The following is a 13,215-nucleotide window of genomic DNA, read 5'->3' on the forward strand; positions in this document are numbered from 1 at the left end:
TTTGATGTTGACGAGTAGAAGTCAGAAGAAGTCTTCTGGGAACAATTCCGTTTCTTCAAGAGGTCGCCGCAGGCTTTCTGGTCAAACAACAAGATGAGTCGGTGTAAGTCTCCTCCAGTCTTAATAAACCCGGTGCCTATAGTCCGCAGTGACACGTGTATTCTAACGTTTCGTTAGAGTAAGAATGCTGTGATGCTGACCTGCCGCGATCAAGCTGTCGGACAGGAATTCACCTGAGGGTGTTTCTGCAGCGAGTGAAGGGAGGACAATGATGTCCCCCATTTCATCCATCGGTATCTCACATCTAAAGTAACCATGCAAATTATGAATGTGGGGGAAACTTTTTTTATTGCCTTCTGTTTATTTATTTTTAATCAAGCGTAGATTTGTCAATATGCTTTCCTTTTCTTTTCCTTTTATTGTGTGCATTTTCCCAGCATATTCAGTTTTATGTTTGAAGGCCGTTCAGATGGCCATATCTTCTTTGGAGTATAGTAGAAATATATTTTTATCAAATGTAATAACATTTTATACTGCAAGGCAGTTTCAGTGCATTGGGTGAATTACTAACTATCTTAAAGCAAAGATGAGTTGTTTTACTTTCACAAACCCAAGTTACAGAATCACATTTTTTTTCTTCTTATTGCAGTAGGGCCAACAATAAGATTTAAGCTCAAATTGTACAGCTGTTTCTGGAGGGATAACTTGGGAGAAAACTCCACAGCTCTCTGAAAGCAGATGTTTGATGCATGACTCCAGCTGGTAGCTGTTTTTCCTTCTCCTGGAGGCTCTATGATCTTTTATAGGAAATTGTGCAAAACATACAAGAAATACACATCTACATGCAGTAAGGCATAGACACAGACAGTGAGGACAGATGTGTCCTCCGCCGTGTTCATTTCATAGAGATGAAAGCTGTTGCCAGGGGCTAAACATACCAGGACTGCGAGTTTAGCAGGGAGATGAGTGCCTAACAGGGTGTAATTACTCTTGTAAACAGCCGGCAAAAGCCCGGTAGTCCAGCGTGGAGAAGAATCCCAGCATATCTTGTTGTGTGTGAAGAAAGCAGAATGCAGCATTGTTCATATTAGAAATGTTTGAGTTTACTTCTGCTCTGAGAGCTTGAATGAAATACAAAGTCTTACTGTACCTCCCTCTGCTGTTATCTTTGGGCAGCATTATGTTAAAATTATATCAACTTCTGTACACAGAGATGTTTTCCAAATGGACAGTTCCTCTCCTTCACTGCTCTCTTTTTGTCCCCTGTATGTGGCCTCAATGACCAGTCTGCTCATGCAGAACATTTGGTCAGACATGGACATTGTCTGACCAAATGGGACTCTTATAGTCAGCAGTTGGAAATAAACTATTATGTAACTGGTGACATTCAGTGTATCAGCTCATACTACAACGTGACAAAGAAATGTGTTGTGTCTCTTGAAACAGCAAAAAAAAACAATTGCATTTTTTAAAATATTTAATCAATGATCTCAGTTCAAGACCAACCATGAATAATAATAATAAAAAAAGAATGTAAAACAATGTTAATTTCCTACACATCTTTCTACATATTTCACATTTATTGTAAAAAATATTGAATTGTAATGAAACTATTAGTTAGTTCTATAAGTGGAAAAAAATCAGCGGAAATGTGTAAAGAAAACATGAAAAGTCCAACATTTGATTGACAGATTCTTTTAGGCTGCAGTTCAAATTTTAACAATTATATTTTCCACTCTTGGACATGATCTCTTCCAGGATTGTTCGAAATGCTAAAATATTATTGCACGGGCCCTGCGTCATTTGTGCTCATTTGTCATCTGTCCTCCGCAGACTGTTAAAACTAAAAGATGGGGTTGCTAACTGGTTAAAACTAGCAATTTAGCTTTGAGTACAACTGGAAAAGGTGAAGAGCACTACTATCACGTCTACCGACCTACGAGAACCTGAAATCAGGAGTAAATAACATGAACCAAGAGCAAATTTTGTTTTTATCCAAAGCTATTCAAATTCAACTTATTGATACTTCATACAGGACTCTGCATGTCAAACAACGTGTCAAAACAATGTTATCGACATCAACATTAAAGTTAGAAAGTGCTACAAGTGTCACAGTCCCAGCAGCCAACAGGACCTTTATTCCTCTGCTGTGGTTTGAGGAGACGGAGCCACCGGATGAGGACGGAGCACGGTCAGACGGCTGATGCACGAGGCTCTAATCATCGCAGCCCAGCAGCTCCATGCGCAGAGTGATGCGCTCGTGCCACTCCCAGGGGACGACGCGGACGTACCGGGCGTAGAACGGAGACTCGAATAGATTCTTCTTGTGGGCGTTGTTGTCAATGTTGCCTTGGAAAAGCTGCAAATAAATTGTAAGGTTATGGTTAAAAGGGGAGGAGGAAGGAAGTGGGCACACTGCAATGAATACATCCACCAAACATCTTATTGACCAGACCATCAGGGGTTGTTAATCAATGCGAGCTGTGCTCCCTTCTGACAACACCACGACCCAGATCATTACAGCCCCACCCAGACATTCATAGCTTTTCAGACAAAGCCCCCCGGGCAGCATCATTATATAATGAGCCGACTGCTGCTCGGCACTGAGTAAAAACATCAAAGCTACAGTTTTATTGGATCATCTGGGTCCAGCTATTGTAACTAAAAAAAATGTCCTAGTTCTCTCAGAGATAGAAGCTACGGCTCCATTTCTCCAGCAAGAGACATACAACAAATGTCATCCAAGGGAAAGAGAACAGAAAAGGGAGCGGACATGTTTGACTTCTTTTGACAAACTTTATGTGTGAAAAGAGGCTTTGCATTGAAATGAGACTCATTTATGAAGACATAAATACACCGTATACTGTATTGGACATTTACATGAGTCTGACCTTATCATTGCCGGTGTTCTCCTGCTTCACCGTACTCCATAACTCTCCATCGTCACTGTAAGCAACTTTGAACAGTGTCACAAACTGCAGCACCCCAAAGTCCTTGGCCCCCTGAGTGATGATGCCTGTGAGGCGCTTTGTCTTCTCTAGATCGACCTGGTGAAGGAACAAAGGACACAGTTATACTCTGCAATGGCTTTGAAGGACACTTTTACCAGTAGTGATTTATTTTTTCCCCTCACCTGGATCCACTCTGAGCGGTTGTTGTGTGCAGGAGACCAGGCGTTTGTCTTTCCCTGCTTATCCAGTCGGGCGAACTGAGGGTGCCACGTGAAGGTATCAATGCCCCACGTGCGGAAAGAGCTGGAGGCCGAAAGCTGCCCATCCGAGACGAGGCGAGACTTCATTCCCAGAGGCTCTGAGCAACCTGCCGTGTTTGAATAAACTGTGAATCAAAAGCAGACGGAAAGAGGGAGGGTGGGGAAGCCCAAAGCGAACGAAAGAGGAAGAGGAAGAGGAAAGAGAGAAATACACCCGAAGAAATTAAAATTAAACTTTCATCCATCTGAAAAAATATTCAGAAGAATGTGATTGATTCAAATCATTTTTACACCCGAGATTGACCAAGAGGAAGGAGCAGAAAGAGGCGTACCGAGCAGAAAAAAGTATGCACAAACAAGTGTCCACCATCCACCATGTTTCTGTGTAAATGTGCTAAATGTTATGTTTGAAGAAGGACAACAACATGGAAGTGTTTTTTTTTGTCTTGCTCTGTGTGTGTGTGTGTGTGTGTGTGTGTGTATGTGTGTATGTGTGTGTGTGTGTGTGTGTGTGTGTGTGTGTGTGTGTGTGTGTGTGTGTGTGTGTGTGTGCTTGGAATTGCTGCTTTAACTGTTGCACAGTGAGGTCTCCACACAGAATACTGTCTATACAGTACATTTTTCTATCCAATGGCTGGATGGAGTTAAAATAAAGTCTTCGACTGCCTGTTTGCTTTTCAGTGTAACCCCAGCCAGAAGAAATCCACACAGTAAAACAATAGACAGAGGAAAAGTTAAACAACAGAGACTGCTTTAGGGAATATTATATATATTTATGAAAAAAAAGACAAAATGGAAAGTTCCCAGAGGCTTTAACTTGCCTCAACTTGAACTTACTTTTCAAAAACATCACATTTGTCGTAATAACAATAAGATAATAAATCATCAACAAGTTTCTGTACTTGCTGTGCGCATTTAAATGATAACCGGATGTTTTCTGTGTGTTTACCATTGAGTTCACAGCCCACCAGCTCCATGCGCAGAGTGCAGGCCCTGCGGCAAACCACGGGGATGATGCGGATGTACTGGCCCACGATAGGAGGGTCAAAAAGGTTGGTCTTGGTGCTGTCGTTGTCTGCGTTGCCGGTGAAAACCTGCAGCACACCGACACAGGAAATTAGGCGAGTATCTGAAGAAAGAGAAGCTTTCTGCTGGTAAACATTGACAGTAGCTTGTGTTAAATAAAAAGGGAGATCTTCTGACCTTGTCCCTCCGTTGGCCGTCCACTTTGTAAGTGGTGTAAGCGTTTCCATCGAAGCTGCTCGCCACCTTGAAGACCTTGATGTACTCCGACGTGCCCATGCGACTGGCACCCTGAGTGATGATGCCCGTCAGACGCATCTTTTTCTGCATATTTATCTGTTGTCAACAAGGGAACAAGTGTAAGTCAGCTTCCCAGCTCTCGGTCATCAACCTGGTGATTTAAAAGTGCTCGGTTCTCCCACCTCGATCCAGGGGTTCCTGTCATGGGCGGCTGACGTCCAGGCATTGACGATGCCCTGGTTGTTGAGTCGAGCCAACTCCGGGCCCCAGCGCTGAAGACCCATAATGCCGTAGTGCAAAGAGGAGGCTGAAATCTGGGACTCCACGATCACTCCTCCCTCCATCCCCAGCAGAGAAACACAACCTGGGACACAGCATTCAAATGTTATCAAGCAAGTTACTACACTTTCTCCTGTTTGCGAGTATGATTGAATTTCATTTTTTTCTTCTTTTTTTTGTACCTCTCTATAGTGTGTTAAAAAAAACTTTACGCACTTTATTGTGTAGTTTTCCACTCAAAATAGTTGTAACTTATGCTTGACTAACCATTAGCAGTACTAGTAAAATAAAAATAAAAATAAAACGAACAGTTGAACGTACTTAGCTGGCACTGCTTTCCAACATACGGTGAGGGGCAATGGCACGTGTAGTCGCCATCGAGATCTCGACATACCGCTCCATTCTTACAGGGCTGGTTGGCACAGTCGTTCACATCTGAAAAAGAGACAGCAACCCGTTGCCTTATTTTCAGCTCCTCAAACTAACTTCATTCAGGAATCACAAAAAAGATGATCGTTAGAGATGTGGCGCACACCTGCAGCACAAACGGACCTCAGACAGAGAACGGAGGGAGGTTGAGGCAGGTGGAGGGCCACAATAGCCTAACTTTGTCTCTAACATAAGTAGTTTCTCTTAAATTGTTCACGATGACAAAAAGGCCCCCCGAGGGCAGCACTGAGGAGGCGGGACAACCTTGGCAACCAGCTGAAAAGACTCAAAGGTCACGGTTGATAATTGTAATTCTGTGCTATGACTCGATGAATGTGAACATACACAGGAGATTCTAGGAGGTTATAGCCCTTCATCATCATCATCATCAACAAACTGTTTATGTATTGTGGACTCTGTATACAAATAATAAGAACTCTGATATTCGGACAAACAGGGCTATATATATATTAATATATATGTATGTATATATATATATATATATATATATATATATATACATATACATATACATACACATGAGTCAATAAATGTCATATGCACGGTTTCCCAGCTTTGTCTCGATCTACTTAAGATCTTGCTTCTCAAACAAACGCCTTCATTTCCTCCACAGTAGCAATAGCAACAAAGCAAGTCTGTGATCACTGTCTGTCTTCCTTTTGAACACTGAACACGTAATGCTTTCTAATATCCACTAGGTGGCATGCTGGAACAACATGTTTTCATGGTTTATCCAGTTCAGTATGATGTTTGTGCTAAAAGGACCTACATATTTTTACCTACAAAAATTTGAGTCCACCGGGTAACTGCAGGTCACAAGCTGATAAGAAAATCAGCAGTGCTTTTTTTGCTGGAAGAACTGTACAGCTCTACTTCCTGTTGCTTGCTAATCACAAGTAGCGAATCACAGCCAACTGAGTCGATCAATGTGTGTGTGTGTGTGTGTGTGTGTGTGTGTGTGCGCGTGTGTGTGTGTGTGTGTGTGTGTGTGTGTGTGTGAGAGAGAGTCAGTGATGAAACACAAAGCTAATATTTGTATCTGTTGATGTCACAAAAACATCTGTATTCAGCTGATACCGGAAATTTGCATTAAAATGTTGTATCTATTCTACTAACAATCTATCATATCTATATATTTAGCCGACAACAAAATAATATCATATTTCAACCATGTCCCTGAATTAATCCAATCATGGAAATAAAAAGTAGGAATAGAACTGGACTTGGTGGTAAAATACAAGTCAGAATAGCACTGGGCCAGATGGCAAGATCCTTTTTGTTAAACTGGTGGCTGTGTATAAAATGGGAGGAGGCTCAGATTAATCTCCACTAGGTGGCATGCTGGAAAAGACCAAATTGACCAAATACAGGCAATACTGCATTCTCTTTTTGGCGTATATGCATTAGAAGGAGACACAGATTAAAATGTTTTTGGCTTGAAACGTCTTTTTAAAGAAAAAATAAAGAGAGAGTTATTAACTAAAATCGGACAAGCTCCCTTGACAGTAAGCTGAAGTTAAGCTCCCTTCTGAGACAACGCATAACTTCAGTTTCCGGTCTTCTATCGAGCCTCGCAGTGTCCTGCTTCGATGTCCGATCAAAATACCACATCTGGAATATCAGTCAGCTTTATTCTGCACTGAATGTCACCAATGCACTAAAATTATCCTAAAGTATTTAACTGTGTTTTTAGCCTTTTTGTTTACATTCTGGTGAATATCTATCATGTAAAGTCCTGCTGCTTTGGTTAGCAATTAATTTCCGAAATTTAAAGACAACAATCACCTGGATTACTCTTAATACAGAAGAAAACGTTTGAATCTGCTGATTATGAGCCAAGATCTGTTAAACAGTCGTACAAACTACAAAATAAGATCCCAGAGGAAAGTGTTAGGTTAAATGTAACTTGTCCAGCCTTATGTCCCCTCTCTCGCTAACTCTACCAGACTTTAGAACTAAATCAGATGACAGTTTGACATATTGCCAGATGGGTCACTTTAATTGCTTTTCCCGTTAACACTAAGAGGATTGGTCACAACTTATAAACAAATGCCTGTTTGGCTGTGACAAGACTGGCACAACACGTCTAATAACACTGAGAAGCAGGTGATCCTACCGAGAGAAGGGCCGTGAAATAGCCCTCACATGTTTTGGCAACACTGTTAATATGTCAATTAAATGCAACTATTGCTATCTTTCAATGTCACTTTGCATCTGAAATATACTATTAAAAATTCCCACACATCATTAGATGTAACTGTGACTTTATTTATTTATTTTACTTTTTATTTTGCATTTTCAATCCTTGAAATTTAAATTAATAAACATAATAAAATAATGGTAAATAATAAAAACAGTAGTATTAGTATAAATAGTTTATCTTATAATGAGTATAAACAGTATAAACTGACATTCATATCAGAGCAGGATTTACAAGTTGGCTTAGCAGTGTTATTCTAGTGGTACAGCTCGGCTTTGTTACCACAACCCCTCTCAGTTGTTCAAGCATCTAGGTATAATGCAGCACAAGTCCATCTTCTTGTGAAGATATCTATTGTCATTTGTAACCTTGCAGTAATTGTTTCCATTGTATGAACTTGTTTTAATCTCTGTCTCCACTGAGTTATGGTTGGTGGTTTTGCATCCTTCCAGTTCACAGTTATCATTTTCCTGGCAATCAATTAAAGTATACGCAAAATATACCTCAGATCGGTGTCTCCTAAATATTTCGGTATAGACCCCAGCAGAAACATCAATGGATCTGAGGGTACCTCTACTTCGATGATTTTATCAATTTCTGCTTTGATATTTTTCCAAAACCCTTGAACTACTGGACAGTCCCAAAAGATATGCGTGTGATCTCCTATTTTTCCACATTTTCTCCAACATTATGAAGCCGAAGGATCCTTCACATATGAAGAGATTATAAGAGGTCTATTGAAATATCTGATTTTTATTTTCCTGTCAAATTCTTTCCACAATTGGCTATTGATTCCTTTATGATGTTTGTTGCACCGATCTTCCCACATTTTATCTTTAATTATAACATTTCATTCCAATTCCCACTTCCCACTAACTATGACATTATGTCTGTGCATTTACTCTACATAATATACAGGACAGATTAAACCTCATTCCAACAGTCCAGCCTGTGACGTCTGACTGAATCAAAATTAGAAAATGTTTGGGAGTAGACGGCCACAATGCAGGAAGACTACAATTGGTGGTCAGGCTGTGGGCTCGAGAGGCAGAGCTGTTCATTCACCAAAAAAAAAAGCCTTTTTCAGTAATAGCAAGAATCAAAGTCATTCCTATGACTTTTTCTTTCAGCAGCCTTTCACACAAAGCTTATAGTTGTTTCAATTCCAAATTCTAGAGTTCAGAAACACTTCTTTTACTCCAGAATATTTCAGTATATCAGTTTCACACCCGAGGAAAACAATCCTCTATTTCCTTCCTTTTCTAATCATTATCCCACTGATGAACCTAACATTCTGCAATAATTCCAAGTAATTATATTAAGAGGATGTGATAGAATACCCCTGTATCAGTTTCTTCTTCATCTGATTTGGTCAAGCTTGAGCACAAACAGTTGCAGCGTTGAACCTACGTGGAGGGGGTCTGCATGCTAAGAGACTTGGAGTGGTCTTTTACTAATTAGCCGAACAGAATGACCGCCGAACCCGCTGAATGAGGCTCTTTCATGGAAATGCTGAGACGGACTACACACCTCTTTCCCCGCTGATGACGTGACGGGATGGAAAATGCTCACGAGGAAGTCTGCTGAAAGTGGAGCCCACTCTGCTATTTGTATTACTCTGTGCCTGTCGGCTAAAAATGTGGCTAGACATTCTCTCTCACTTACTCTCATTGGCTTGCTTTTTGTTGTTGTACCTCAATGCGTGTCAGCACTTAATGGTTAAATAAAAGCTTTCCAAATTAATTGAATAGATAGCAAAACATCTCTCTCAATAAACTGACAACTGACAATACAAACGTAAAGATATTTATGGCTAATGTAAAAATTAATGTAAAAATGTGAATCCACAGGGCAAAAGAGGGGCAAAAGAGGCAACAGACTTATTGCAACAGCCTTATGAATCATATGAGACTTATGAATCTTATGAGGCAACAGACTTATGAATCACATCCACAAGTAACTCACTGATCTGGCAGTGCACTCCCTCGAAGCCTGGCTGGCACTTGCAGACGTACTCATTGAAAACGTCTCCTCGTCTGGTCGGAGTGATGATCTTGCACGACCCATCATTTTTGCAGGGGTTTGGGCTGCAGGGTCCTGAGAAAGACGGAAGAAGGACGAGAATCGGTGTAAAGCATCTGATGTAACCGTGCTTTTCCCTCCAAAAGGTTCCACTTGTTCGTACCGATCTCTGTCAGGTTGCAGGTGTCTCCCCCGAAGCCATCCATACAGATGCAGATGAATGGATCCTCTCCTATCCCGGTAACACATGTTCCTCCGTTATGGCAAACATTCACCTCACAGTAGTCACCTGAGTAAATGAGAGAAACAAGGAGTTTAAATATATTTAAATACACTTGTCCCTTTCACATTACACTTACATTTAACTTGTTTAAAGTACTGTTATCTGTGTGTCTGTGCACTTTATTTTAATTTGATATTCTATTGTAAATGTAATTGTAAATTTAACGTGCTATTTCTTGTACTGTGTTTATTGTATGTGAAAACATACAGTACGTGGCAATAAATGGTTTTGATTCTGATTGCGGTTAAAAAAATCCCTTCATCCTACCAGACCTCAACACAGCTACTGCCGATGCAATTTGCATTTGACCCATTTTGTTGTGCAATGATGGTAATGAACTTGTTACCATGAATACCAGGGACACCAATGTCTCCCCTGCCAGTAGCTGGAGACCGTGCAGAGCAGCTACAACACATGTTGTTGTTTTGCATCACTTGCTGGTCTGTGAATGGGGAAACACTTTGCCCCCTGATGTTGTTATGTATCGCATAAATGTAAGCCACAGCTGAACAGAACAAGCTCCCACTCATTCTCGAGAGGTCGTCACAAGTCATTCGTTAAATAGAAGAAAATAAAGAAGATTGAGAGGTGAAATCATAGCATCATCACCAAATCATTCCTGAAAAACATTTTAAAAGGTGCCCTCCAGCAATTTAGTAGTGTACTTCCATAAAGTTGGGGGATTTAGGAGGAGATTTAAACAAAACAAAACAGAAGAGTCTGAGATATCCTAATTTAAAATCCCAAGTGTACAAGAGGTCACCAAAATACAGGATCCCACATACCCAATAATTTGTGTCAATAGTGTATTTTGTTAGACTGGTAGAAGGCCAAGTCTTTCAAACTCCATGCCCCCACACACACCCAAACCACAATAATCCTGATGACATCATCAGTGCTGAGTGCTGAGTCACAGATCCTGGCTAGATTAGGGAAATTATGGTAAAGGCCGCCAGTGGGAGCGGCAGGGCACAGATTTATGAGTCACACTGAAGCTGTCAAATATACAAGGCCTCATAATCTTTGTGTTTATAAGAAAAAACAAACTGTTGAGTCACTATAGATGCCACGTCAGAGTCATTAAAGCTCTGAGCAACAAAAGGTGGAACTTTCTTGGAGGAAATGTGTGAATGCTGCAGACTGCAAACTCTACAATGAGGCCTCAAACATGATTTTTGTCACCGTTCTCTAACTGTTGTTGTCAAACCTCTCAGAACGGACGGAGCAGACTGCTTCGCTGAAGAAGATACATGTTGCAGTGTGAGAACAAATCTGAGCCTTTTGACAGACTGACCAGAGGAAACTATTTAAACAGCAAAAGTGAGAGTCGTTAAATTGTAGTTTAAAATGTAGTTTAATGTTGTTAATCCTAAAAAAAAAGAAAATCACCCTATGAATAAATGTTGGAATGTTAATTATTTGTCTTTTTCCACTCTATATTTAAGGAATGGTGTCCTTTTAAGAAAAGCTAGCATTTCTTGCATAGATCCTGAAATGAATATTTGGTAATGGATTAGTTTTAATAGAACATCTAAAAGATGTAAACAAATAACACATTTTGTATGTAGCCAACCCTGACAACAGAAGGTGTCCATGTGCAGGATTAAGAGCTTGCAGGATTAGCCAGGGTACACATGCGGGCAGCTCTTTCAGGAACGAGCAGTTACACAACATGACAGAGAGGCTCAGGACACAGCAGCCCACCTGACTGACAGGTGGGTAAAGAGCAAAGCAAAATAGACCTTGAATGTACACAAACATGTATCATCTGAAGAACGGCAGCCAAAGCAATGACAGCCAAAGTCTCCAAATTTGGCAGCATTATAAGTGCTGCAGGTTGGACTAAAGTTAGGTGAGCGGACAGCTGGTTTGTGTTGGCTCCAGACAAGAGCACATATGGTGTTATTCTCCTCTCCATCGGGCCACCTGTTTGTGTGACCACAAAGATGCCCACAGGGACAACAACACATACAAATGTAAGCTTGAATAAAATGTGTAGAAGTCTTTTGTTCGCAGGAAATAATTACATTTACTACTGCAAGTAACATCTATTTTTACAAACCTGCCTCTTATGATACAATCACTGGGTAAAATAGTACTTTGTAATAACAGAGCTTCACACGTAATAACAGAGTAGTCTCACATTTAATCACACATTTTACCGTGACAATAATAAGATGGCATGTTGGGATGAAAGACTTACAAATTACATATTGGCTGTGTTCTGGAAAAAAGGCATATTTTCATGAATGAACCTCTGAAAGTATTTCATGGGTAATTTGGTGATGGGACATGATAAAGAAGAGAACATTGTAATTATGATATATACAAAAGACATTTGTAATCCAGTGGTTGATTACGAAGACAAACCTGTTGCACAGTTCCCTTTATGTCATTGAAGCCTCAACTTTGACCATCACCAACAGACATCGAAACCCAGTAGGGAAAAAACTAAACTGGATCCTCATGAGTCAGTAAAAGTAATAGACCTAGTATGAACTGATGGGTCAACTAACTACCTAATTGTGATATAGAAAAAAATGCTATGGAAAATACGACTAGGTAGGGATGTCATAGTTCTCTGCCAAAGTTTTCCATGGGGATATTTGGGTAAAATAAAGTCTGGTGTTAGAAGTTAGAAAACGATGAGACTCTAGTCCACCACATAAACAGACAGCAGGAGTTCTGAATGAACGCGATTAAACAGATTCGTGTCGATGGTTTAAAAAAGACTTACCTCTGACTGAACACAGGCAAAGTATGAGAGTTAATGATGTAAACGTAGCTGTCAATACAATTCCGGGACGTCTCATGGTTGTTTACTCTTACTTTGTTTGTTCCGCACGATTGTTTGTTCGCAGCGCTGAACGTCTAACTAATGCTGCCTTAAAGTGCTGTCGGAAATATCGGAACTCCGACTGGGATATGAAGGAAGGACGAAGGGGATGAATGAGGGAGCTGGGATTTTTCGATAATACCCGATTTAAGGACATGTGACGTTACATGGGCGGAGAGCTCGCCTGTAAACAAATCGCCACAGTAACGTTTCCTTGCTCAGAATGGCATACAATAAATAATTGCCATATTTGACTTACAGGGTTGATTTGTGAGGTGCTACCCCCAAACGTGCGATTTAGGGAGAGAGGCGTAAAAATTGGAGTGAGCTAACAATTCTGTACTTCGGATTAATACAATCCCCGTGGGAAAACTCCGCAGTTGACCCTTGCCAATTATTTAGGAACACAGAAGGCACCATCCAACTCCAGTTCTGAGGCCAGAAGTGTTTATGTAGGTTGTAAGTATACATCAAATTGTCAAAAGAATAGTCTACTTTACTTTGCATTATTGTTCTGTTTTCACAGGCGACCTAGCACAATTACACTTCATTTGACAGTTTATACATTATGCATTACTAGGGTCATAAAGGAATCTGTTAAACTCTGTCGCCATCACGTGGATATTATGTTGTACTTGCAACAGGAATCCCATCTTCTCGAGTGTGTCCTC

At 40.5% G+C, this 13,215-nt stretch overlaps 1 protein-coding gene across 1 annotated transcript; it reads right to left on the reverse strand.

The window, feature by feature from the left end:
* Positions 1–1,474: 1,474 nt before the first annotated feature.
* LOC306735217 (lactadherin-like) lies at positions 1,475–12,521 on the reverse strand (the record flags this gene model as incomplete). Its single annotated transcript, XM_079216668.1, has 10 exons — positions 1,475–2,359; positions 2,892–3,047; positions 3,134–3,336; positions 4,161–4,305; positions 4,415–4,570; positions 4,657–4,838; positions 5,075–5,188; positions 9,369–9,500; positions 9,589–9,714; positions 12,446–12,521. 10 exons carry the CDS (start codon positions 12,519–12,521, stop codon positions 2,216–2,218), a joined length of 1,434 nt encoding a protein of 477 aa, XP_079072794.1. The 3' UTR covers positions 1,475–2,215.
* Between the last annotated feature and the right edge of the window lie 694 nt (positions 12,522–13,215).

This window comes from Taurulus bubalis, assembly GCF_910589615.1.
Source record: "Taurulus bubalis genome assembly, chromosome: 4".
NCBI classification, from domain to species: domain Eukaryota; kingdom Metazoa; phylum Chordata; class Actinopteri; order Perciformes; family Cottidae; genus Taurulus; species Taurulus bubalis.